General features: G+C 36.6%; 1 protein-coding gene, 1 long non-coding RNA gene and 2 pseudogenes across 2 annotated transcripts; 3 read left to right on the top strand and 1 right to left on the bottom strand.

Annotated features, from left to right (window-relative positions):
- Positions 1–3,566: 3,566 nt before the first annotated feature.
- Positions 3,567–4,345, top strand: LOC113318789. The gene is made up of 3 exons (XR_003344809.1): positions 3,567–3,908; positions 4,054–4,102; positions 4,328–4,345. It is a non-coding gene; the product is annotated as an uncharacterized LOC113318789 (long non-coding RNA).
- A 26-nt stretch (positions 4,346–4,371) lies between these two features.
- Positions 4,372–7,962, top strand: LOC113318787 (annotated as a pseudogene).
- Positions 7,957–10,717, top strand: LOC113318788 (annotated as a pseudogene).
- Positions 10,718–12,157: 1,440 nt separating this feature from the next.
- LOC113315791 lies at positions 12,158–13,560 on the bottom strand. The gene is made up of 2 exons (XM_026564042.1): positions 13,236–13,560; positions 12,158–12,531 (listed from the first exon to the last, which is right to left on the bottom strand). Exons 1-2 carry the CDS (start codon positions 13,558–13,560, stop codon positions 12,158–12,160), a joined length of 699 nt encoding a protein of 232 aa, XP_026419827.1.
- Positions 13,561–26,925: the final 13,365 nt, after the last annotated feature.

The following is a 26,925-nucleotide window of genomic DNA, read 5'->3' as shown; positions in this document are numbered from 1 at the left end:
ATTCAAATTGATATCTCTCCATTATTCGTTTCTGGTTTAAAGCTTAACATGCGAAAGAGGGATTTCAAGGATAATTAAATATGGGAAGGATAAAACCATTAAAAAGGCAAATTAAAGACACGATAAGAAAATCATACCTCTCAATTCATCATTCTTCTTGCGAAGATTGTCACGATCCAGCAAACATTCTGAAGCTTTGATTTTCGAGACGAAGAGCATTACATTCTTTTTCCAAAGCTGTCTGCGAAGCAGCTCTGTCAGAACCTAAGTGCTTGCTCAGAATTTCGCAAACATTAGACTTGATAGGATCAATAAAAGACTTCTTGACATCATCCAGGACTTCAGATAAAACTTTGAAGGCAATATCTATGCCTTCCACGGTTTCTTTCGAAAGAGGAAGAGACTTAGGTAGATAACTGGTAGTGATAGAAGGTTGAGAAACATTCTCAATGGGAAGAGAAGAGGTTTCATTCACAGAAGGATCAACAAGGGGGGTTTCAATCATTGAAAGGTCAGCTGAAGAAATGAAGTCTGGGGCAGCTTTTTCGCGAATTGGAGATAAAGGTTTATTTTGCGAAGATGTCGCAGGAGATTTAGAAGAGATGAGTAAGTGGAAGGGAACAAAAGTTGAAACAGTTTTAAGGTGGCGAGATTTCTTGAGAGGTTTATTGACATCTTTATCACCCTGCGAATTACAATCCAGATAAGAAACAAAGGCAACAATATTGTTATTAGAAAAGGATAGTGTTTCTTACTACCTTCTCATTCACAGACTTTCTTTTATGCGCAACAACCTTATGCTGCGATTTGGGAATGTTAGAGTTATGAACTGTAAATCTAGTGTTGGAGGCGCTTTTGCTGAAATAACAAGAGTATGGGAATCACATAAACAACATCAAATAAGGCAATAAACAAGATCAATTTCAGCAAAACCCATAAAGAAGAAAAAAGAAAACTAACCTTGATGAATCCATGGAAAACAATAGTAGGGAGATTGTTTCGAAGAAAATTACGAACGATGAAGATCTGCATAAGAAATAGTATGAAGATGAAGAAGAACTTAAAAAGATCGAAGAAGAAAGAAGAAAAGTTGCAATAATGGAATTTGCAGAAGAACGATGAAGTTGCAGAGAAAATAAAAAGAAAGAAAAAGAGAGTGAGAAGGAATATATATAGAAGGAATTTCTCCTCGAGAAAATAAACACGATTAATACGGAAAGATATAAGCGGTTAAAAAGCAACGGTTACAAAAGACGTGTCAAGAAATAAATGAAAGAAAGAATACGTGTGATAAATGCAGAATATGAAGAGGAGAACAACTGCGGCATTTCTCACATCATTCTCTACTTTGCAGAAAAGATATGAGAAGAGGCAAGATGTAGGATCAGAATCTCGCAACGACAATATTTCAGCGAAATTATCAACAACACAATACAACAGCGTCGCAGAACAATTTCAGGAAGAATATAATAAATGACGTCAGGTAAGATCACGAGAAATATGTGATAGTCCTGGGAAAATTAGAGAGCTTGCGAAATTAATATTTGTAAGGTTGCGAGAATGTCGCAGATCATACCCGAAAATAAAGGACAGATTAGCTGTCATCCACTATGTATTTCCCTATAAATAGTCGTTCAAGTTGTAAAGAAAGGAGAGAGATCTATTTTGAATAAGAAACAAGTAAATAGGAGAGAGAAAGTCTAGAGCAGAGGTCATTCTTGATTTCTTTATCTTTTCTTGTAAGAACATTCAAAGATTGATCAATAAAATTAAGAGTGTAAACCTAAAAATGAGTTGATTAATAATGAAATTATATGAGGGGCGTAGTGTAGGATTTCCTGCAACTACACTAGTGGTCAATCCATCTAGGAGCTGTCAGATCATTAAGATTTTATACGGAATTGAATACTGAGCCGGACAGTGTATAAAAATGTATGGAATGTGGAGGGCTCATCCGGAAAGGTCTCAAATTTTTTTTTCATATATTTATGTTTTGGGGTGGTTATATGATCATTCGAAGATCGTCGTAACATGAGATTTCATGTCTAAATTATAAAATGTGAATTAAATATATTCGTCTGAAGTAGGGTCAAAAACATACAAAACTGTATTATAACTTTAGCCCTCGTCGGAAATCCATCATCAACAACTAAAAAACATATTTGGGATATTACCATGGCATTGACTTGACAAATGACACGTATCTTGATCCATATCACCATCTTCATCCTCTACTATGTTTCTAATGTTTTTAAGCATCTCATATTCTTAATTGCAACCAAAAATTTTCTTGTATATATTGTAAAATTCAGACCTACATCAATGTAAACTAACCATAAGATATACAGAAATAAAAATATATACAAAGAAAAAAATATAATAAGTGTTATGGACATGTTTAGATAACATACCCGGTTATTAGAATGCAAGTTCGGATTACTTGCATCGACTCTTGCAAGACATTCAGAAAATTTATCCACTTCTGTCTTGATAATGCTAAACGTACTACGAATTCCTTTTGCGGTACGATTATATGGATTTCCACCACAAGCTTGTATAAATCTTTCAAAAAATTCTCTTAAAACTTACTCTTATCCGCACAACTCCCTTCGTTCTCTAGAGCACAATACGTAGTAAAAATATGCTTGTCTTCCAAAGTAGTGAACATCTTTCTCTGTTTAGGTTTCTCCATTTGAGGTTGCGACATTATTGACTACAAACAAAAGAGATAAAAAAGAAAAAATGAAGAAACTTTTAAATTAAGAAGATAATTTGAGAGATTTGAATGGAAAAATCAAGTTATAGGAAGACGGGTTGGACTGATTTGAGAAGAAAAATAAGTTTCTATTTATAGATAGTTTTGCAAAAATTTTGAAAAAATATCCGTTAGGATCCGTCGGTGCAGAAAATAGAGCCGTTGAAAATGATGTGTGATTACAATTTGATGTGAGTGGAGTGTAACAAAAAAAAAGGTCAAACACATATTAATAACCAAACGGAAACTCAGTTTCCGTTTGGACTAAAAAATGAAAACTGAGTCTTTCTAAAGCAACTTTTCGAACGACGTCTCTTAGCTTAAGGGCGCATCAGATCTGATTCACTCTTAAGAGTAGGGAAGGGAATTCACCACATTAAATTGAAACGAAGGACCATAATAGTTGGATTTCTCTTCAATTAAGCTATAGTGAAACGAAATCGTGTAGGATAGTGCCCCCCTTTTTTTTAAGCATGCATGTATCATAAAAACCAACTAAATTGTTATTACACATGGGAATCTGATTCCCATAGAATCGCCCAAAAGAATTTGATTAAGAAATGCCGGATTTGTCTGGTCCCAAATTGAGGTTAAGAAGTTTCTCGCTTGGCTGCTATCTATTGCAAAGTTTGCTAGACTGTCTGCTGGGTGGTTTCCTTCTCTATAATTATGTTGAATAACGCAACATGGGATTTGACGCATTCGATGTTTGATTTCTTCAATCATTTTGGAAATATATCATGAAACTTCCGTCGGAATTTTAATGAAGAGCATGAGATTTTTCAATTGTTGTTTTGGTTGCTATCACGGTGGCCCATGTTTCTGCCGTTAGCAACGTGGTTATTTCTAGAGGTTGTGCAAGAACCATTATCGTTTGCGCGTTTGAGTCCCTCCAGATGCTCCAATCCCCCTGAATGGTTGGTTTTGGTTATGTTTGTTGCCATTATGTGAGGAAGGGATTGTTAAACATCAGAGTAAATCCTAATCCAACAGACCCCTATGCGACTCTACCCACCTGAAATTGAAAGGTGACACATCTCTCTCCGATTTTCTCTCTCCGAGTTCCCAGGTACACTCACAATCTCTCTCATTCACCATTCACTAAGCTGAATAACAGAAGAAATGTTTGAAAAACCCTAGTTTTCAATAACAGGTTTGTAATTCGATTTTGTACCCAAATAATAATATTTATAGGGTTTTAGGTTTTGATTTAACTTCTGGACTAGAAAAACAAGAGTTGTAGTTTGGGATTTATTTCTCTGTTACAATGATTCCTTGATATTGGGTAATACTTGCAGATTCATTCCTTCCCATTTGGATAAATGCAGAAGCTCTTGAATTCCCGAGGTTAGCCATAATTTTGCTTGTGTATCTTTCCTATTTAATCGTTATTTGAACTGTTCTGAACATAAATTCCTCACCATTTCGTAAAATGAAAATGATTATTCAGATAAAACTTTTGCTCAAGTCCTCTTTTTATACTGCTCCTATGTTCTCTCACATGTGTTAGAAATTACTTTTCCCTCTGTGCACTGTGAAATTGGGTTTATAAGATTCTGTTATGACTTGTAGGAATCTTTCGTTCTGACAAAGCATTGGAACATAGACACTTACACAGAGAATTCTCATCCTTGCATAATGGATCTTCTTCCGGAGCGGATAGTAACTCTAGTCCTGTCAGCGACACAACTAATCAGGCTTGCACAAGAATAAAGGATGTGAGACCAGTAGTAGATGAGGTTTGCCGCATTTTGGGAAGTGGATATTGGGGACATGATATAGAAGATGGTCTATCTTCTTTGGACCAGATACATCAACCAGAATTAGTTAATGGAGTCTTGAAGAGGTTGGAGAATGTCAAGTTAGCAATGAATTATTTCAGATGGGTTGAGAAGAAAACTGGCCAAGTGCACAATGGGGGAGCATATGAGGCACTTCTCATGGTAATGGCTCGGAATAAAGGTTTGGTGATATGGAACAGATTTTGGAGGAGATGAGTCTTGCTGATGTGATCTCTCAAATGATAGCTGCATTGAATAGTTACTACTTGTATAATTCCAGATTGTTTAGAGAAGCTTTCAATCTAACAAATTATGCGTAAATATGGATATCGTCCTGCCTTTTCGGCTTATACTAAGCTGATTGGTGCCGTAGCGGCGGCCCATAGTCGGATCTTGCGCTCTCCCTTTTCATCAGATGCAGGAAGTAGGCTATGAAGTGAATGTGCCTTTATTTACAACTGTCATTTGCGCAGTAGCAAGGGATGGCCGTGTGGATGCTGCTCTCTCTTTACTAGTGAGATGAAGAACAAGTCTTTTACTGCTGATATAGTTCTTTATAATGTTTGTATTGATTGCTTTGGCAAGGTTGGTAAGGTGGATATAGCATGGAAGTTCTTCCATGAGATAAAACACAAGGCTCGTGCCTGATGATGTGACTTATACAAGCATGATTGGAGTCCTCTGGAAAGCAAATCGGTGTAAGAAGCTGTGGATCTATTTGAAGAATGGAGGTTGATAAAAAGGCCATGTGCTTATGCGTATAATACCATGATAATGGGTTATGGTTTCTCCGGAAAGTTCGATGAAGCCTACAGTTACTTGAGAGAAAAAGAGAAGGGTGTTATTCCCAGTGTAATTGCTTATAATTCTATCCTTACTTCCTTAGGAAGAAGGAAACTTGAATGAAGCTTGAGGATTTTTGAAGAGATGAAGACCGATGCAAAACCCAATCTCCAAACGTATAATATTGTCGTTGACATGCTTTGCAGGGAAGGAAAGTTGAGGCCGTATATAATTGCTAGATGCCATGGAAGGAGCCAAATTGTTTCCCAACGTGATAACTGTGATATAATGATTGATCGATTTAAAAGCCAGAAACTTAACGAGCTTGCCAATCTTCAAATCCTTGCACGAGAAACATATTACCCCCAATGACTTTACTTACTGTTCTCTTATTGAGGGTTTGGGCAACATTCTAAGGTTGACGAGGCTTACGATTTGTTTGAAGAGATGATAGATGCTGGCCATAATCCAAATGTTGTTGTGTACACCTCCCTGATTAGAAACTTCTTCAAGTGGGTAGGAAGGAGGATGCACACAAGGTTTACAAAGAAATGACACGCAATGGGTGTCCTCCAGATCTCACCCTGCTGAATACCTATATGGATTGTGTTTTTAAGGTTGGTGAAACTGAGAGAGGCAGAGCTTTATTGGAGGAAAAAGTCTCGGGTTTCACACCAGATGTACAGAGCTATTCGATACTTATTCATGGCCTTGTAAAGTCTGGATTTGCACGAGAAACATATGAGAAGTTTTATGCAATGAAAGAGCAAGGGTTGGTTCTCGATACTCGTGCCTACAATGCTGTTATAGATGGGTTTTGTAAATCAGGAAAGGTAATAAAGCGTACCAGCTACTGGAGGAAATGAAAGCCAAGGGTCACCCGCCAACCGTAGTTACATATGGATCTGTTGTAGATGGACTTGCTAAAATTGATAGGCTTGACGAAGCTTATATGCTCTTTGAAGAAGCAAAGTCAAGAGGAGTGGAGTTAAATGTAGTTGTATATAGCAGTAATTGATGGGTTTGGGAAAGCTGGTAGGGTAGATGAGGCTATCTGGTCATGGAGGAATTGATGCAGAAAGGCTAACACCTAATATTTACACCTGGAACTGCCTTCTTGATGCTTTAGTGAAGGCAGAGGAGGTCACCGAAGCCCTAGTGATATTTCAACAAATGAAGATTGGAAATGTCCTCCCACCAACGTGACATACAGCATCCTCATAATGGTCTTTGTAAGATTCGAAAGTTTAATAGGCATTTGTGTTTTGGCAAGAGATGCAGAAGAAAGGTATAAAGCCTAATCTGATTACCTACACTACCATGATCTCAGGGCTCGCAAAGGTCGGGAATGTAAGTGAGGCATATGCGCTTTTCGAGAAGTTCAAATTGAAAGGCGGTGTTCCGGATTCTGCTTGTTATAATGCTATTATAGAAGGCCTGAGCAATGTCGGCAAAGCCATGGATGCATACGCAATATTCGAGGAGACACGGTTAAAAGGTTGTAGCATCAATACAAAGAGCTGTGTTGTTCTTTTGGATGCATTGCAGAAAGCTGAATGTCTTCAGCAGGCGGCAATTGTTGGTGCTGTACTCGGGGAAATGGCAAAATCTCGGCATGCTTCAAGATTGTTGTAACATTAGTTTAAGGATTGAGCTTGGAACTTGATTATTCTCATGTTATACAAGGGATGTTCGTTACAGTAAAGTGGTCATGTGCTCTGAACGAGACACATCTGATTTCTTAATGAGGTTAGTCTAAAGAGTTCCAAAATTTGGTGTTATCTCTGTGTAGCTGTAAATTGAGCTTTCTTTATCAGTTGATAAACTCCGCCTATATTCAATTTCCAACAGTAGTAAAGGAAAGGTATTGGCGTCTTTTTCTTTCTCATGGTTCTCCTATTTGCAGGTTGACAGCATGTTATGAAGACATGAAAGTAAGAGAACATGAATTCATGTATAAGTGGATACAAGTACAGGGCAAACTGGGATGGTCCACATACGAAGGACAAAGAGCGGTGTTGGTACTTGCTGCCAGCAATAGAGAATTGGATCTCGATGAAGCCATCAAAGGAGGTTTGCCCAAAGGTAAGCTTTGTTCCCACCAATTTACTTCATCATTGTAGATGCTTTGTTTCTCATTAGCTTTTACTATTTACATTTATTTCTTGCAGATTAATGGTTAAGGGGGTGCAATATCAATACAAAGACTTTTTTTTTTTTTTTGATATATTGCGCGAAGCTGAACACCTTTAGCAGGCGGCAATTCTTGGTGCTGTGCTCTGCTCTGGGAAATGACAAACTCTTAGCATGTTTCAAGATTGTTGTAGACATTTGTTTATGGATTGAATTTTAATTTGTCTAATACAAGGTCTGTTCCTGTGAAAAGTCATGCCATCTAAGATTCTATTTCTTCTCACTGATGGTGCTATTCTTGGGAAACCAATTGCTTCCAATTCTAAGTCTTCATCTGTCGGCCCCATACATATTTTTCGGGTTGCAGTTGCTTCCTAGGAGAGGTAACCTGAGCAAAGGGTGCAAGCGATGGTGTTTTTACATTAAAGGCCTTGTTTTCTCAATAATTCCAAGTTACAGATTTTGGCACAACTCTTTTCCGTTTCAGTTTTGAAACATTGTTAATAGGGGCGCCAGGGAGGATAATAAAATTCATAATAGACGGAAAAGTTTTAATTTGTCTTATATGGATTTTGGTATCCTCCAGTACCCCATTTAGCAGCCATGCAGTTTTCTCCATGTCTTATATGAATAAATTATTATTAGTTGGTTAAAAACTTTTAAAATAAAGGCGTGTCCAGAATCTATGGCAACAAGAAGTAATGTCCCTCGGCAAAAAGTCCACATCAAAAATCATCTTTCTTCGTCAAAACCAAATCGAAAAAACCCTCTAGTTAATCATCGAGGAGGAGCAACGCCATGGATTTAATGTCTCATTGTTCATCATTCCTTCTTCCTTGTATTCCTCAATCTTCAGAAGATAAGAAAACTTATGCTCTCATACTTCTTAATCAACCTCTCCCCAAATTCACACCTCTCTTGTGGAACCATGCAAAGTTATGTTTATGTGCTGATGGTGGAGCTAATAGAGTGTTTGATGAAATGCCTCTGTTATTACCACAACAAGATCCTCTTCTTGTTAGAAACAGGTTTTTGTATATTTTCACATTGTTTATCTCTGATTTTCAATGAGAATTTTTGTTTTTTTATTTTATTTTATTATGATTGATGAATATGGATGAACAGGTATAAACCAGATGTGATTAAAGGGGATATGGATTCAATTAGAACTGAAGTTAAGGACTTCTATGCAAATTTGGTAAGCATATCTTTGATGTCTATTTGATTATTATGTAAGAATTAAAATTTTGTTTCTAGGATACTTATGGTTATGATGTGTTTTAGGGGTCCCAAATAGTGGATGAATCGCAGGATCAGGATACCACGGATATTCACAAGTGCGTATCATTTATTCAGGATGCTACTCCAAATGTGGACAAATCTGATGCAAGTGAAATGTTTGTCTTTGTTGATTGAATCTGATCACTGTTAAGTACATGAATGTTAAAGAAACTTGTAGTTGCATCTCAAACAACAGATTTTTATTGAGCTGTACCTGTGGGGTTTTAGCTTACTTGGTTATAGGTATGTAAATAGAGGATGTGGGGGTAGTAGTATGACCTTGGTTTGCTAATCGTCTATTCACCGCGAACTTAGATTTCAGCTTATTATTGGTTAATTAGTAATCATCTTGGTTTCAGTTACCCAGTTTACCTGTCATAACCTAGTTAGGTGTTTATATCTCGTAGGATAATAGGTGTCAATCTAGAGCCCCGAGCAAACAAATGGATGAAAAAGAGTAAAGGAACGGAGTGTGAATTTCTAGTTATCTAGTGATTTTCTGAGGAATCTAGTGATCATAGTTGTCTAGTAACCACAAAGTGTGTTTTTCTTTTTATAGCGGAGTGGTTCATCAGAGGTAGTTCAACAGTTTCTAGTGGTTATCTTGATTCGGTAACATTTGCTTACACCACAATCGGTCTTTAAAGATAACCTCGATTTTTCTGTCTTGTGCTAGCCAATCATGGCATATGAGATGCAAAGAAGAATGGCAAGGATGAGTACCAAGAAAGGCTAATCTAGAATAGTTCCCATGTGGCCTCGAACTCGATGGAGATTAAACAATCCAATGACCTAATCATTTAACCATCCTTTCTCTGTTGATAGATTTGAGTGTGAAATCGTAGTCAGTTTTGAGAGACTATAGAACTCAATGAGTCATGTCATATGTGCTCATCATAAGTTCTGAAAACATATCACCTCTGGTTCTGCATTGTGATCTCTGAGACATTCTTTATTTTGCAGCTATGCATTCTTGTTGCTGGAGCACTTGGGGGGAGATTCGATCATGAGATTGGAAATATCAATGTTCTTTGTAAATTCTCAGACATCCGGATAGTTCTTATATCTGATGACTGCCTTATCCAACTTCTTCCAAGGACCCATCGTCATGAGATCAATATTTTGTCATCTGTAGAAGGCCCACATTGTGGGCTCCCCTATTGCTACAGCCTCTGCAAAAGCCACAACTTCTGGGTTGCAATGGGATCTTGGTAGGTTTATCTCATTCACCATAAGCCGCCATCTATATTTATGCATTGTTATTATCCTGTCATGAAGTTGCTCTGTATACATATAACAACTAACTGTTCCCTGTTTCGAAGTCTGAATTCTGAGTGCATAGTCTAATGTTTTTCCCAAATTTGGTTAATTTCCAGATGATACTGAGATGAAATTTGGTGGGTTAATAAGTACTTCGAATATCGTGAGGGAAGAGAAGATCACTGTGCAATCAGATTCAGATCTTTTGTGGACGATATCAATTCAAAAACCAACTTGAAGGTTATGTCCTCCACTTTAAGCCTGCTGCTGAGTTAAGTGATGCAAAATATCTCTCTTTCTTTATCTTTTGCTTCTTTTCTTCTAGTTACTTGTATGTAAATAAAGAAAACCTCCTACAGTAGATTTGGTTTTAGAGTTGTTTGTTTATATATGTATATAAGCACAACACGTCGAAGTTTATGTGATTAGTTGTTTGCTAGTAGAACTGTAATATCAGGCGGGTATTGGCGGTATTATAGTTGTCCAATACTCTAACTGGTAATCAATTTTAGGTTCTGAAAACAAGAAGAGGGGAGCACTGCTTAGGTTTATTGATATTACTATATAGGTTTATATTAGATTCAGATTGGGACTTTAATTTGTACAAGGAAAGAATTGATGGCGGATATATTAGTGACAGTGGAAATTCTTCTATTCTGACGCTCGCCTCATGAATTGGGTACTGTTGATGTAATTCTGCTCTATGTTATAATTGCTTGCTTTTTAGGTGTTGTTGCAATATGGTTTTAGGTGTTGCGTATGGTATTGTTTGTTTTGTGCTGAAGGAAAACGAATGCAGGAGAATTAAAATCATTCTCTGGAACAAGAGGACAACGAAACACCAAATAAGTGTGTTGAATTATCAGAGGATATAGATTTGGGAAAGAATAGTCACGCTTAATTTGCAGCCGATACGGCATCATCCATATCTACTTATCTTAACCGTTAGAATGCTTTGAAATTTTAATATGTTTGGCACAACCTCTTTATAAATCGCCTGTAAAGGTTTCAATTATGATCGGACAAGGATACGATTACTAGTTAGAAGAGTTGAATAATGAAAATTTCAATTTTAGGATAAACAAGGGGTTATGTGCCTATCTTGGTATTTTTAAGTTTATTATCAATGGACCAGGATATACTTCATATATGATGGACTATAAATGTTAATTGTGTTAACCATGACTTAGTCAACTCGTTGGATCCGTCCTTGACCAATGTTCTGTTTCCACAACAAATTAACACACGAAATCAAGCAATGTTGTGTTCCCACAACAAATTAACACACATAATCAAGAAATATAGGAAATCTGATTCAGAGAATCATCCAGGGAGAAGAATAAGAAAACTAAGAAGGAAAAACTTATTTCATTAATCTCTTAGCCGCAATAATCCTCTCTTATACATTAAAAGCCCTAATCTACTCAGGTGAGAAAAACAGGGACTAGCTAAGCCAAAATTTATTATTACTACACCCCGGTTAATTATTAACGGCACCCATACAATTATTCTAAGCAGAAAGCTAGCCATATGATAATACCCTTCCCATGAAATAATCCTTGTCCTCAAGGATTGAAAGAAGGAGAATGAGCAGAGATGTTGGCTGAGTCTTTTCCTATAACCGAACCCAACCTGTCAGACTGGCCCCACTGTCGTATCCAACCCGCCATAACCCATATAATAATTACATATAAGAGGAGTATTTCATAAGATCTCCAAACTCTTGAGCTGAGTGTTCCCAAGTAGCTTCTTCTGCTGTTGAGTTTACCAGTGGATAAGGAGTTGCAGAACTGAGTGATTGCCTCTGACCAAAAGCCTTGAGTCCAAAACTGCAATTGGAGTAACAATTATCTGTTCTTCATGGTCCACCACTGGAAGTGTGGGAAAAGGGGTATGAGAAGAACCAATTTTCTTTTTCAGCTGGGAGACATGAAACACTGGGTGTATACTAGCCTCAGAAGGTAACTGTAACTTATAAGCAAGAGTCCTGAGTTTCTGAATGATATGGAAATGACCATAATACTTAACTGAGAGTTTGAAGTTCTTCTTGAGAGATACTGAGGATTGTCTGTAAGGTTGTAGCTTTAGGTACACCAGATCACCAACTTCAAAAACTCTGTAAGTTCTTTTGGCATCATCAAAATGTTTCATTCTTTCTTGAGCCTTAGTTAAAGCTTCCTTGAGAATAAGTAAGATTCTCTCTCTGTTTTAGATACTTCTCAACTGAATCTACTGAAGTAATAGTAGAAGGTGGGAAAGCCAAATGTGGAGCTTCATAACCATACAAAGATTTAAAGGGAGATATCTTGAGGCTAGTGTGATAACTAGTATTGTACCACCACTCTGCCAAGTCCAACCAACTCATCAAGTTCTTTGGTTGATGACTAGTCATACATCTAAAATAGTTTTCAAGACAAGCATTGAGCCTTTCAGTTTGGCCATCAGTCTGAGGGTGGTAAGCAGTACTAAGCTTGAGACTGGTCCCTAAATTCTTGAATAAATCCTGCCAGAAATTGCTGGTGAGCACTTTGTCCCTGTCTGAAAAAATAGAAGCATGTAAACCATGTAATCTGAAGATGTGATGCATAAATGCCTTAGCCACTGAGGAGGTTGTATAAGGGTGTTTAAGAGGTATGAAGTGACTATATTTGGTGAACCTATCCACCACCACTAAGATGACATCCTTCCTGTCATTTTTGGGTAATCCTTCAATAAAGTCCATGTTGATATGTTGCCAAGCATGATTTAGAATTGGCAGTGGTTGTAGCAACCCAACAGGAAAAGTGTGTTCACCTTTGTTTCTCTGACAGACTGACATCACAAGTGGAGACTAAGGAAAATACCTCTTGTTTCATATCAGGCCAGGGAAAAAAAAAGAAGAAGGAGTTTTTGCTCTCATATCAGTAGCATGCATGCCAGAATGTCCACCCACTGCAGAAACATGAGTGGCCAAGAGGATAGTTTGTCTTACATTATTGTTGGTACCAATGTAGAGCCTGGACTTGTATCTCAAGACATCATTCTGATAAGTATAGGGTGGGTTGGATGTTAGAGAAATAAGTATTTGTGAATTGAGTTGTTGAGATTTTGGATCTTGTGAATAGCTAGAAATCACCTCTTGCATCCAAAGTGGTTGAGAAAGTGTAATGTTGCAGAGGTTAGGCTCACTGTGGGGCCTTTTAGAGAGAGCATCAACAACCTTATTCTCCACTCCCTTTTATATTGGATATTATAGATATAACCCAGCAACTTCATAAGCCATTTTTTCTGGATGCCAGTAGTGATTTTCTGCTCTAGAAAATACTTTATGCTCTCGTGGTCAGTCTTTATAGTGAAATGACGGCCTTGTAAATAGTGTATCCACTTAGTCACAGTTGATCCCACAGCCATTAGTTCTTTTTCATAAGTGGACAGGCTCATTGCTCTAGGACCTAAGGGTTTGCTAAATAAGGCAATTGGTCCGCCCTCTTGCATTAAGACTGCTCCAATTCCAATAGCACAAGCATCCGTTTCAAGAACAAAAGGTTTGGAAAAGTCTGGAAGAGAAAGGACTGGAGTAGTGGTCATTACTGCCTTGAGAGTGTTGAAAGCTTGAGTAGCTTGCTCAGTCCAAATAAAAGAATTCTTATTCAATAGTTATGTGAGAGGCCTACTAATCACACCATAGTTTCTCATAAACTTTTTGTAGTAGCCAGTGAGGCCTAGAAAACCTCTGAGTTCCATGACATTTACAGGGGTAGGCCAGCTTGTCATTGCAGAAATCTTAGCAGGATCAACTACAACATCATATGCAGTAATGATATGGCCCAAGTACTCCAGCTCAGGTTGTGCAAAACAACACTTAGACAATTTGGCATATAGTTGGTGTTGTCTCAATAGAGAAAGAGTATTGTGCAAGTATTTTGCATGAGTTTCCAAGTCAGGACTATAAACATGATATCATCAAAGAAAACTAAGATGAATTTTCTCAAATGAGGTTGAAAAATATCATTCATTAAGGCTTTAAAGGTTGCAGGAGCATTAGTGAAACCAAAAGGCATAACATTGAACTCATAATGGCCATGATGAGTTCTGAAAGTTGTCTTGTAAATACCTTCCAGGTTAACTCTAATCAGGTGATAACATGATCTTAAATCAATTCTAGTAAACACACAAGAGCCAAATAATTTATCCAAGAGATCACCAATAATAGGGATGGGAAACTTATCTTTGATTGTGATGTTGTTGAGCTTCTTACAATCAACACAAAATCTCCATCTGTTGTCTTTTTTTCTTGACAAGAAGGATTGGAGAACAAAGGGAGTATGACTTGGTTGAATGACTTATGCTTGTAACATTTCTTGTACCAATTGCTCAATCACACTTTTTTGAACATAAGGACATTTGTATGGTCTTTGGTTTACTGGTGTGGAATCTTGTATGAGAGAAATGGGGTGATCAAGGGATCTGTGGGGTGGAAGTTTAGTAGGCTCAGAAAAAACATCCTTAAATTTTTGTAGAATGTCAGGTATCACTGGTGGAATTGGAGGTTGAGGTGTAGAAGGAGTAACAGAGAATAATTGACCAATGATTCCAAGAGAATGCTGCTGGAATTAATCTTGTAAGCCATCTGCATCAATCATATTGAGAGAAGGTGATGTGTGACTTCCCACTAGAGTGATCTTCTTCCCTTGATGTTTAAAGGAGACACTCAGGGTAGAGAAATTGAGAAGAATATCTCCCAGCTTTCTAAGCCAGTCATCTCCAAGAACCATATCAAATCCTCCCAAGGTCAGTAGCCTCAAGTCACCAATGAAGTCATAAGTCTGCATTTGCCACTGTAAAGAAGCACAAATACCATAGCTCACTCTCTTTTCACCATTTGCCACAATGACTAACAAATTGGGAGTAGGGTGAATAGAGCAACCAAGAAATTTGGCCAAGTCACAATCAATAAAGCCGTGATTACTGCCGGTATCAACAAGAATAGAAATTGCATGTTTTTTAATAAAACCTGGAATCGTGATGGTGTTCCTAATAGCAGTGCCAGTAAGGGCATGAAGAGAGATTTCCATATCACTTTCCACAGCTAGGTATCCTCAGCTTCAGAGATATCCTCTTCATGTTCACTACTATCTGCCTCAGATTCAGTGGCCACCATCAAATATAGTTGCTGCTTTTTACAAAAATTCCCTGGTCTGTAAACTTCAACACAATTATAACAAAGACCATGACTCTTTCTCTTTTGAATTTTTTCAAGTGTTAATATTTTAATAAGAATTGGGGCATGAATAGATTTTTGAGGAGGTGTTGTTGGCAGGGGAAGTAATGGTGAGAGGGATATAGGTTTGGGTGGGAAGGTCTGTGAGGTGGACTGCCTTGCAGTATTGAAAGTATTAGAAAAATATATTAGTGAACCTGTTGGTTTTCTGTTGGTTATTAAGTGTTTGTTCTTGCATTCTAGCAAGGGAAAATTCTTGCATTAAGGTGGTAGGATGAAATTTACTGACTGAATGTTTGATATCTTCTTCCAATCCCCCAATGAAGCTCATAACATAATATTCATTTAACATGGGGTATTGTCGGTATAAAAGATCTTTAATGTTCTCAAATTGATCAAAATACTCATCTACTGTAGTGATTCGAGTCAACATATTTCTCATTTGCAGGATTTTCAAATCTAAAGCAAGCAAGCTCAGTTAATTCATACCAAGAAGTAATAAATCTAGTAGTTTGTAAGTTGGTTAACCACATATCTGCTTTACCCTCCAGGTGTATAGCCGCCATGGTGATTTTTTTACTTTCATCTCTAATGTTGCTGAGGAAAAAATAACGATCACACCTTTGAATCCGTCCTTTGGGTTCTCACCATCGAATGTAGGAAAAGCCAACTTGGGCATTCGTGGGTTGGAGTTTAAGTCATGATTCCCTTGTTGGTAATTGAACATCATCCCTCCTTGATGTTGATAATTAGAGTGAGAACCTTCCTCTCCTGAGTCACAATGTTCTTCGTTCCTCGTTCCTAAAAAAGTCTTCATAAAGTTAAATAATTTTTCCTTTGACAATACTAATGATTTTAACTCAGTATTTTGCGCAGCGAGATCATCTAACCTTCCAGTGAGTTTGTTCATATGAGTAGCAAATAAATCAACAAATTTATGCAAATCTTCATTTACTTCCTTGACCGTGAGATTCTTTTCACCAACCATCATAAGGGTATAACAACTCTGATGCCAATTGTTGTGTTCCCACAACAAATTAACACGCATAATCAAGAAATAAGGAAATCTGATTCAGAGAATTATCCAGGAAGAAGAATAAGAGAACTAAGAAGGAAAAATTAAAACTTATTTCATTAATCTTTTAGCCGCAATAATCCTCTCTTACACATTAAAATCCCTAATCCATTCAGGTGAGAAAAACAGGGACTAACCGATGTTGGACATCTGTCCACATCCTAACAGCTAAGCCAAAATTTATTACTACACCCCGGTTAATTATTAACGGCACCCATACAATTATTCTAAGCAGAAAGCTAGCCATATGACAACCAAATAGTTGACCAGGCTTTGATTAAATCAACTCAACTCGAATTTGGCCTTTTGGACTCAGAAGTATTTGAACATCATTATCGGGTATTTTGATATGGAAATCATTTTTTTGTGGTAAATGATTATAGTTCCATCAGGAAACCTTCGGTTAGAGCATTGCTCGGTCTAACTCACAAGTGTTGCTATCTCAAGCTTGTTTTCGAATTTAGTTGTCAAAACTATATCTTGATTTCTAGTTTACAATTAGTTAAGTCTCGGACTAGGATAGAAATGTAGTTGAGAAACAGTGGATCACGGAAGTCGTCATTGTGTTCTACCGTTTGAAGGCTAAGATCAACCGAAGCTTTTAGAGAACTTCATCAACAAAAGGTAAGTGAAGACTGAACCACCTATTTCTCAAGTTATATTCACTTTTCTATCATTGAGACGATGTCATATAACTAAGGGAGAACTCTAGCAACTGGTAAACCTAATCCCCACACATTCTGTGTGATACTAGTTGTGCTAAGCTAGAGTCGATTCTCCTTTAACCTTTGGTTTCTTCTTCTAAACCATGTTAACGACTTAAAGACTTCATTGGGATTGTAAAGCCAGACCGATACTACTTTTATCGTAGTTGTGTGATCTGATCTTGCATCTTCTATCATACGAGTACAATTAAAATAATTGGCTTGAGATTTTACATCTTCGATAGGCAAGATAAAAAGTAATCACAAACAAACTTCGTCTCATCGTTTGTGATTCCGCAATATGTTTTTTCGCTGCGTCGATTAAGATTATTGTGAGGTGATTGATAATACTAAGTTGTTCTTCGGGAATATAAATCTGGTATTATTGATTGGTTCATGTTCGCCTTGATTTATCAAAATACGGAACAAAACTCGTAGGTATATTCGTGGGAGACGGATTTATCTATTATCGTAGACTTTTCTGTGTGATACAGATTTGTTTATTAAAGTCTTCGACTTTTGGTCGTAGCAACTCTTACTTGTGGGTGAGATCATCTAAGGGAATCAAGTGCGCAGTATCCTGCTGGGATCAGAGGCGTAGGATCATAACTTTACCTTGGATCAGTGTGAGATTGATTGGGGTTCAACTACAGTCTAGACCGAAGTTAGTTTGGAGTAGGCTAGTGTCTGTAGCGGCTTAATACAGTGTGTATTCAATCTGGACTAGGTCCCGGGGTTTTCTGCATTTGCGGTTTCCTCGTTAACAAAATTTCTGGTGTCTGTGTTATTTCAGTTTCCGCATTATATTGTTTTATCTTTATAATTGAAATAATACAGGTTGTGTGTTAGATCATCAATTAGAGTAATCCAACCTTTGGTTGTTGATTGTCATTGATTGATCCTCGGATATTGGTCTTTGGTACCATCCGAGTTATTCCTTGTATTTGATTAGAACTCGTAGTTCCTGCTTGAGTAAATCAAATCAAGAGAGAGATATAAACTCGTTGATATACTTTTAATTGATTGAGTCTTGTTGATTCTCTTAAAAGCATATTCGAGTTTGTCCATATAGATTGCTAAGTGAAATATTGGGTGGTGTTGTTAGCCCCCGCTTTTTCAATTGGTATCAGAGCGGGCAAACACGTTTAAGACCTTACAAGTCTGTGTTTGTGGCAATCTGAGTTTGTGGACAGAATCTCTTACACGCATACCAAGATGCCTTCTAAAGCTTTTAACTATGCCAAATGTCTTGGAAATACCTCAAAGGATCACTCCTTAGCAGATTCTTCCGAATTCCGAGGTAGGAAGGTTGTCCCATCTGGTACTAACATCTCTCTCTCCGATGAGACATTGGGCACTATGGCAAAATCTGAAAAGAAGCTCACCAGAATCTCAAAAAACACTACTGAGATTATTGATTTTCAGTATCATGATCAGCTTATTGATGAATTTGAAAAGTCTCTTGATCGAGAACATGAACTCTACAACATCATTGAGTCTTTCTCTAAGAATATTGAAAAACTTCTCCAAGAAACTACTCAACAACGTGAAAAGATTAGTGTTCTTGAAGATATTGTTAAGGAAGACTAAATTAGAGAAAAACGTTTGTTCGAGACTCATTCATCAGATCTTAACATACTTCGTGTTGAAAAAGAGAAACTAGAAGCATCTCTTACTCTAGCTCATGAACAGTGTAAATCCTTGGAAAAGGAAAACTCTGTCTTAAAGAGAAATTTTTCTATACATAATAACTCTCATGAGTTACAGTACATGACGAAATGTTCCCCAGAAGAAGATTGTGTCAAGAAAAGTTTACATAACTTATAATCTTCTCACATGGCTATGGAGTTAAAACAGGTGGCAATTGTTGCTTCTCCTCCACGAACCTGTACTTTCTGTGGGAAAAAGAATCACTATGCTATCTATTCTTTTGCCAGAAAGAAACAAATTTCTAAACTTCATAATTTGCTTCTTTACACTGTCAACGGGATAAATAGTTTGTTGACTACTGCAGTGAATCACATGCCCACAGAAAACCAGATACATTATAAACGTGATCTCTTTCTTAGAAATCCTCACAGGAATCATATGCTTTCTAGTAGTATAAATTCTTGTACTGCTGACAAAAGCATTCCCTATGTTTAAGAATGTCTCTGGTAAATCTAAGTCTAGAAAATGGATTCATCTCTATTCTGATCCTCTTGAACCAATTGCAAGAGGTCCTAGATTTAGTCCTCAGAGAAACCCTTCTGATGGATATGTTAACCACACTGTGTCTTACTCTTCTGGGATGAAGTTTAACCAAACAAAAGCGAAGAACACAAAGATCAAACTACCAGATGATATGTACAACTCCTTTCTCGATGATCATAGTGGGATTAATTTCCACTCTACCACCTGATTCCAGGTATTCTTTTCCTTGTTTCTAACTTGAGAGGTACAAGGAAAATTATTGAGAAATACTCAAGTATGTTGTATATTATTTTCTTTTTGTTCGTCCTCCTCCTGTGAGTTCTTAGGGTTTCCAACCTGTGTTTACTAACATAGATATATTACTTTGTTGGGTTTTCTTTTCCTTAACAAAAATAATATGGAGAACTCTGCAAAATCTCAAGAGATTGTGCATCTTGATATGGAGGAAGACACTCAAGGCCGTGAGTCAATTAATAAGATGGTTCTAAAGAAGATGCTTGAAAGAAAGGATCACAACTTCTGGATTGATGATTCTGTCAAGGATTTAACTCGTTTTCAAAACGATTCAAAGGTCGAGTTTGCAAATCTGCAACTGCAAGTAAACCAACTCCTAGATGGCCAGGCCAGAATCCTTGCAAATCAGATATTCTGATACAGAATCAAAAGAAGCTCATCATGGACTGCATCCAAGCTAGACAACTTGCTCGGGTTGTTGATCGCAAAGTTAGTGCTCTAACTCACGAACATGGTGTATCTACAGTCCAGAGAATAAAGGAAATCAGTGATACCTTCTTTGATGGATTCATTGAAAGATACGAGGTCCTCAATGAACTCTGATTTTTCCTTTAATTCGCCTAGTAAATCTTCTATGTTTCTGTTTTCCTTAGAAGAATACCTAGAGGTTGGAATAGCTTTTTTTTGTGATTACACATAGCTATGTCCATCGTTTTCATCTTCATGTTTTTAGATTTATTGGTTTAAATTCTAAAATTGTTTGGCAGATTATTTTTGCAGTATTAATCTTTATGGTTTTATATATTGCAATATTGTTATGGGATATGTGTGTTTGCGTCCGTGAACTTGATTGTCCCATATCTTGTCAAAAGTAAAGTCTTGTGTATGTCGATATTCATATGTTGATAAAAGAATGAATGGACTTTTGACAAATACAAAAGTTAAGCCTATATTGTCAATTATTGATGGAAGATAGGTTAAAATCTTTTGTTTGCAAGGATTATGTCTATTGTATTTCATTGTGCGAATAATGATGGAAAATAGAATGAATCCTTGTGTATTCCGCAGTAATTGATCTTCCCTGATCCATATTTTATGTATTACTGTGAGGCTCCGTAAAGTGTCTTATGTTGAGCATTAAACAACCAAGTTGATTATTTTTTGATTAGCTATGTTGTTGTTCCGTGAGGTACTTTATGTCGAGCATTTTCAACTAAGTTAATCATCTTGTTTGGTTATTTAGTTATTGCTCCGTAAGTTTTCTTATGTCGAGCATGAACAATTAAATTGATTACTTGTGATTTGTTTGGTTGTGTATTTCAATTAGATTAATTATGGGTTCTCTTGTGATTAATCTATTTTTATTTTTTAAGTCTCCGTAAGTTCACTTATGTTTGAGCATTTGTCGATTAAATTAATCATGAGTTCTCTTGTGGTTAATTTAATTGAACTTTTTGGATTCAAATTCATACTTGTATGTGATTTGTTATGTCCAAAGAAATCCTTCTTTTCTTTTTCGAAATTAAGGTCGCTCTTGTTGTTCTTTCGGGAATGACATTTTATGGGGGAGAGTTCTTTTTGAACTTGCGCTTAATTGCCATATCTTTGTAGGGAGTGCAGTTGTGGAATATTATAGGGGTTATTTTGTATCTTTATAAACTCCTTGATGAATGCATCTAAAGAACAATTTGATATTTTTGCTTTCTTTTGGTCAAGAAATGTCTCTTTCGGAAATTTCATTAGGATCCCGTTCTTGTACCTTTGCCAATTTTATTGACAAAAAGGGGGAGAATTAATATGTAGTTCACACTACAAATACATATGGTTTTCGGATCATTATGTAAGGGGGAGTGGTTTCCATGTGAGATGGAGTATTGACTAGGGGGGTGATACATATCACCATAGTATTGTTGTTGAAGTTGTGATACAATTGGACTTCGACGTTGTGTAATGATACTATGACACTGTATAACAATGATTGAGAACTATTGTTTTCTTGTTGTTATAGCTACGGATTTTCAACAACGATGATGCTAAACGTACAACCTTTGGGATCATTGGAGTACTTGGAAGTGACGAAGATTTCGAATAATGTTGAAGATTAGGCATGTGGAATATGAGCTACAAAAGTTTATTTATTTATTTTTTGTATTCCATATGTATTAATAGTTTTGCCACTAAAATTGACAAAGGGGGAGATTGTTAGAGCATTGCTCGGTCGAACTCGCATGCGTTGCTATCTCAAGCATGTTTGTTAATGTTAGTGATCAAAACTATAAGTCTTGATTTCTAGCCTACATAGCTAAAGGTCTCGGACTAGGATAGAAAGTGTAATTGAGCTCAAAAACTCCATGGCAGTCATCATACAAGACGAAGGACTACTCAAGGAACTGGTGGATCTTCATCGACTAAAAGGTATATGGAGACTTGAACTTATCTGTCGCTCAAAAGTCTATCTATTTTATCTCCTACTCTTGAGACAAAAGTCGTTTTGATATATAGACTTTCATTATGCACATTTGCTATTCGAGCCGAGTTTATCTCGCCTATCTATTTCTCGAAATATGTGTTGGTAAGACTTTGCTTTAGCCGAATTCATCTTTACCTAGTGACGAAAGTCATGTTATGTTTCAATCACTTTGAAAATTGCTCTGACGAAAAATGGTCTGTGAATAACGGCTATATCCGTCCTCTGAGAATGTTTCAATGATTGAAATTAGAGTTTAGATTACATAACCATTGGTAGGATATAAGCATTATTGTGGAAACACATATATGTATTAGTCCTTATTCCTTGAACCAAAGTTTGCGAACTTTGTTGATCAAGAGAAATGGAAGTGGCGTGAGCCAAGTCCGCGAACTCAGTCCGTGAACTTGCGGAACTTCTCGGCCCGAGATTTTCTGTTGGAGTTTGTGTACTTCTTCCATGAGCTTAAGTCCGCGAACCCAGTCCGCGAACTTGAGCAGGTTATATCTAAAGTCGGTTGTTCTGGAACTAATGTTTAAATAAACTAAGGAATGCTTTTGCAAACCGTGGCTATAAAGTTCATGAACCGATTCAAGTGAATCAAACCGATTTTTCTTCAATTGTGTCTTGTGTAGTTACATAAGATTTCCTTGCAATTGAATAACTCTCTAACTAGTTCATTTGAGTCATTTGAACTAGTTATGGTGAAGAAGAATAAGGTTGATATGAGAGTAATCATATGGTTAACCATTTGGTTGACTTGTTGAACCAACAAATGTTAATGTTTGAGTACGGTTCATAAACCTAAAATTGGACATTTCATTTGTGTGTGACAAGCTAAGTTTTCGATCTAACGGTTGATAAATATTAGCTTGAATCTGATCAGGTTTTCATCTAACGGTGAATATTGAATGCTTTGTTACTAAGCTAACATTGATTGCAAACCCTGATTTGAAAGTGTATATAAGGGAGAACTCTAGCAACTGGGAAACCTAATCCCCACACATTCTGTGTGATACTAGTTGTGCTAAGCTAGAGTGTATTCTCCTTTAACCTTTGGTTTCTTCTTCTAAACCAGGTTAACGACTTAAAGACTTCATTGGGATTGTAAAACCAGACCGATACTACTTTTATCGTAGTTGTGTGATCTGATCTTGCATCTTCTATCATACGAGTACAATTAAAATAATTGGCTTGAGATTTTACATCTTCGATAGGCAAGATAAAAAGTAATCACAAACAAACTTCGTCTCATCGTTTGTGATTCCGCAATATGTTTTTTCGCTGCGTCGATTAAGATTATTGTGAGGTGATTGATAATACTAAGTTGTTCTTCGGGAATATAAGTCTGGTATTATTGATTGGTTCCTGTTCACCTTGATTTATCAAAAGACGGAACAAAACTCGTAGGTATATTCGTGGGAGACGAATTTATCTATTATCGTAGACTTTTCTGTGTGATACAGATTTGTTTATTAAAGTCTTTGACTTTGGGTCGTAGCAACTCTTAGTTGTGGTGAGATCAGCTAAGGGAATCAAGTGCGCAGTATCCTGCTGGGATCAGAGGCGTAGAAGAATAACTTTACCTTGGATCAGTGTGAGATTGATTGGGGTTCAACTACAGTCCAGACCGAAGTTAGTTTGGAGTAGGCTAGTGTCTGTAGCGGCTTAATACAGTGTGTGTTCAATCTGGACTAGGTCCCGGGGTTTTCTGCATTTGCGGTTTCCTCGTTAACAAAATTTCTGGTGTCTGTGTTATTTCAGTTTCCGCATTATATTGTTTTATATTTATAATTGAAATAATATAGGTTGTGTGTTAGATCATCAATTAGAGTAATCAAACCTTTGGTTGTTGATTGTCATTGATTGATCCTCGGATATTGGTCTTTGGTACCATCCGATTTATTCCTTGTATTTGATTAGAACTCGTAGTTCCTGCTTGAGTAAATCAAATCAAGAGAGAGATATAAACTCGTTGATATAATTTTAATTGATTGAGTCTTGTTGATTCTCTTAAAAGCATATTCGAGTTTGTAAATACAGATTGCTAAGTGAAATATTGGGTGGTGTTGTTAGCCCCCGCTTTTTCAATTGGTATCAGAGCGGGCAAACACGTTTAAGACCTTACAAGTCTGTGTTTGTGGCAATCTGAGTTTGTGGACAGAAAGCTTTTAACTATGCCAAATGTCTTGAAAATACCTCAAAGGATCACTCCTTAGCAGATTATTCCGAATCCCGAGGTAGGAAGGTTGTCCCATCTGGTACTGACATCTCTCTCTTCGATGAGACATTGGGCACTATGGCAAAAGCTGAAAAGGAGCTCACCAGAATCTCAAAAAACACTACTGAGGTTATTGATTTTCAGTATCATGATCAGCTTATTGATGAATTTGAAAAGTCTCTTTATCGAGAACATGAACTCCACAACATCATTGAGTCTTTCTCTAAGAATATTGAAAAACTTCTCCAAGAAACTACTCAACAGCGTGAAAAGATTAGTGTTCTTGAAGATATTGTTAAGGAAGACTAAATTAGATAAAAACGTTTGATCGAGACTCATTCATCAGATCTTAACATACTTCGTGTTGAAAAAGAGAACTAGAAGCATCTCTTACTCTAGCTCATGAACAGTGTAAATCCTTGGAAAAGGAAAACTCTGTCTTAAAGAGAAATTTTTCTGTACATAATAACTCTCATGAGTTACAGTACATGACGAAATGTTTTCCAGAAGAAGATTGTGTCAAGAAAAGTTTACATAACTTACAATCTTCTCACATGGCTATGGAGTTAAAACAGGTGGCAATTGTTGCTTCTCCTCCACGAACCTGTACTTTCTGTGGGAAAAAGAATCACTATGCTATCCATTCTTTTGCCAGAAAGAAACAAATTTCTAAACTTCATAATTTGCTTCTTTACACTGTCAATGGGATAAATAGTCTGTCGACTACTGCAGTGAATCACATGCCCACAGAAAACCAGATACCTTATAAACGTGATCTCTTTCTTAGAAATCATCACAGGAATCATATGCTTTCTAGTAGTATAAATTCTTGTACTGTTGACAAAAGCATTCCCTGTGTTTATAAGAATGTCTCTGGTAAATCTAAGTCTAGAAAATGGATTCATCTATATTCTGATCCTCTTGAACCAATTGCAAGAGGTCCTATATTTATTCCTCAGAGAAACCCTTCTGATGGATATGTTAACCACACTGTGTCTTACTCTTCTGGGATGAAGTTTAACCAAAGAAAAGCGAAGAACACAAATATCAAACTACCAGATGATATGTACAACTCCTTTCTCGATGATCATAGTGGGATTAATTTCCACTCTACCACCTGATTCCAGGTATTCTTTTCCTTGTTTCTAACTTGAGAGGTACAAGGAAAATTATTGAGAAATACTCAAGTATGTTGTATATTATTTTCTTTTTGTTTTAAGTTTTCTTTGTGTTGACGGTCCATAAACGTCCGCGTCCTCCTCCTGTGAGTTCTTAGGGTTTCCAACCTGTGTTTACTAACACATATATATTACTTTGTTGGGTTTTCCTTTCCTTAACAAAAATAATATGGAGAACTCTGCAAAATCTCAAGAGATTGTGCATCTTTATATGGAGGAAGACACTCAAGGACGTGAGTCAATTAATAAGATGGTTCTAAAGAAGATGCTTGAAAGAAAGGATCACAACTCCGGGATTGATGATTCTGTCAAGGATTTAACTCGTTTTCAAAACGATTCAAAGGTCGAGTTTGCAAATCTGCACCTGCAAGTAAACCAACTCCTAGATGGCCAGGACAAAATCCTTGCAAATCAGATATTCTGATACAGAATCAAAAGAAGCTCATCATGGACTGCATCCAAGCTAGACAACTTGCTCGGGTTGTTGATCACAAAGTTAGTGCTCTAACTCACGAACATGGTATATCTACAGTCCAGAGAATAAAGGAAATCAGAGATACCTTCTTTGATGGATTCATTGAAAGATACGAGGTCCTCAATGAACTCTGATTTTTCCTTTAATTCGCCTAGTAAATCTTCTATGTTTCTGTTTTCCTTAGAAGAATACCTAGAGGTTGGAATAACCTTTTTTTGTGATTACACATAGCTATGTCCAACGTTTTCATCTTCATGTTTTTAGATTTATTGGTTTAAATTCTAAAATTGTTTGGAAGATTATTTTTGCAGTATTAATCTTTATGGTTTTATATATTGCAATATTGTTATGGGATATGTGTGTTTGCGTCCGTGAACTTGATTGTCCCATATCTTGTCAAAAGTAAAGTCTTTCGTATGTCGATATTCATATGTTGATAAAAGAATGAATGGACTTTTGACAAATACAAAAGTTAAGCCTATATTGTCAATTATTGATGGAAGATAGGTTAAAATCTTTTGTTTGCAAGGATTATGTCTATTGTATTTCATTGTGCGAATAATGATGGAAAATAGAATGAATCCTTGTGTATTCCGCAGTAATTGATCTTCCCTGATCCATATTTTATGTATTACTGTGAGGCTCCGTAAAGTGTCTTATGTTGAGCATTAAACAACCAAGTTGATTATTTTTTGATTAGCTATGTTGTTGTTCCGTGAGGTACTTTATGTCGAGCATTTTCAACTAAGTTAATCATCTTGTTTGGTTATTTAGTTATTGCTCTGTAAGTTTTCTTATGTCGAGCTTGACCAGTTAAATTGATTACTTGTGATTTGTTTGGTTGTGTATTTCAATTAGATTAATTATGGGTTCTCTTATGATTAATCTAATTGTATTTTTTAAGTCTCCATAAGTTCACTTATGTTTGAGCATTTGTCGATTAAATTAATCATGGGTTCTCTTGTGGTTAATTTAATTGAACTTTTTGGATTCAAATTCATACTTATATGTGATTTGTTATGTCCAAAGAAATCCTTCTTTTCTTTTTCGAAATTAAGGTCGCTCTTGTTGTTCTTTCGGGAATGACATTTTATGGGGGAGAGTTCTTTTTGAACTTGCGCTTAATTGCCATATCTTTGTAGGGAGTGCAGCTGCGGAATATTATAGGGGTTATTTTGTATCTTT

Source organism: Papaver somniferum, chromosome 10, assembly GCF_003573695.1.
Source record: "Papaver somniferum cultivar HN1 chromosome 10, ASM357369v1, whole genome shotgun sequence".
Lineage (NCBI taxonomy): Eukaryota > Viridiplantae > Streptophyta > Magnoliopsida > Ranunculales > Papaveraceae > Papaver > Papaver somniferum.
The sequence above is the reverse complement of the archived record's forward strand: the minus strand, read 5'-3'. Positions and strand labels throughout refer to the sequence as shown.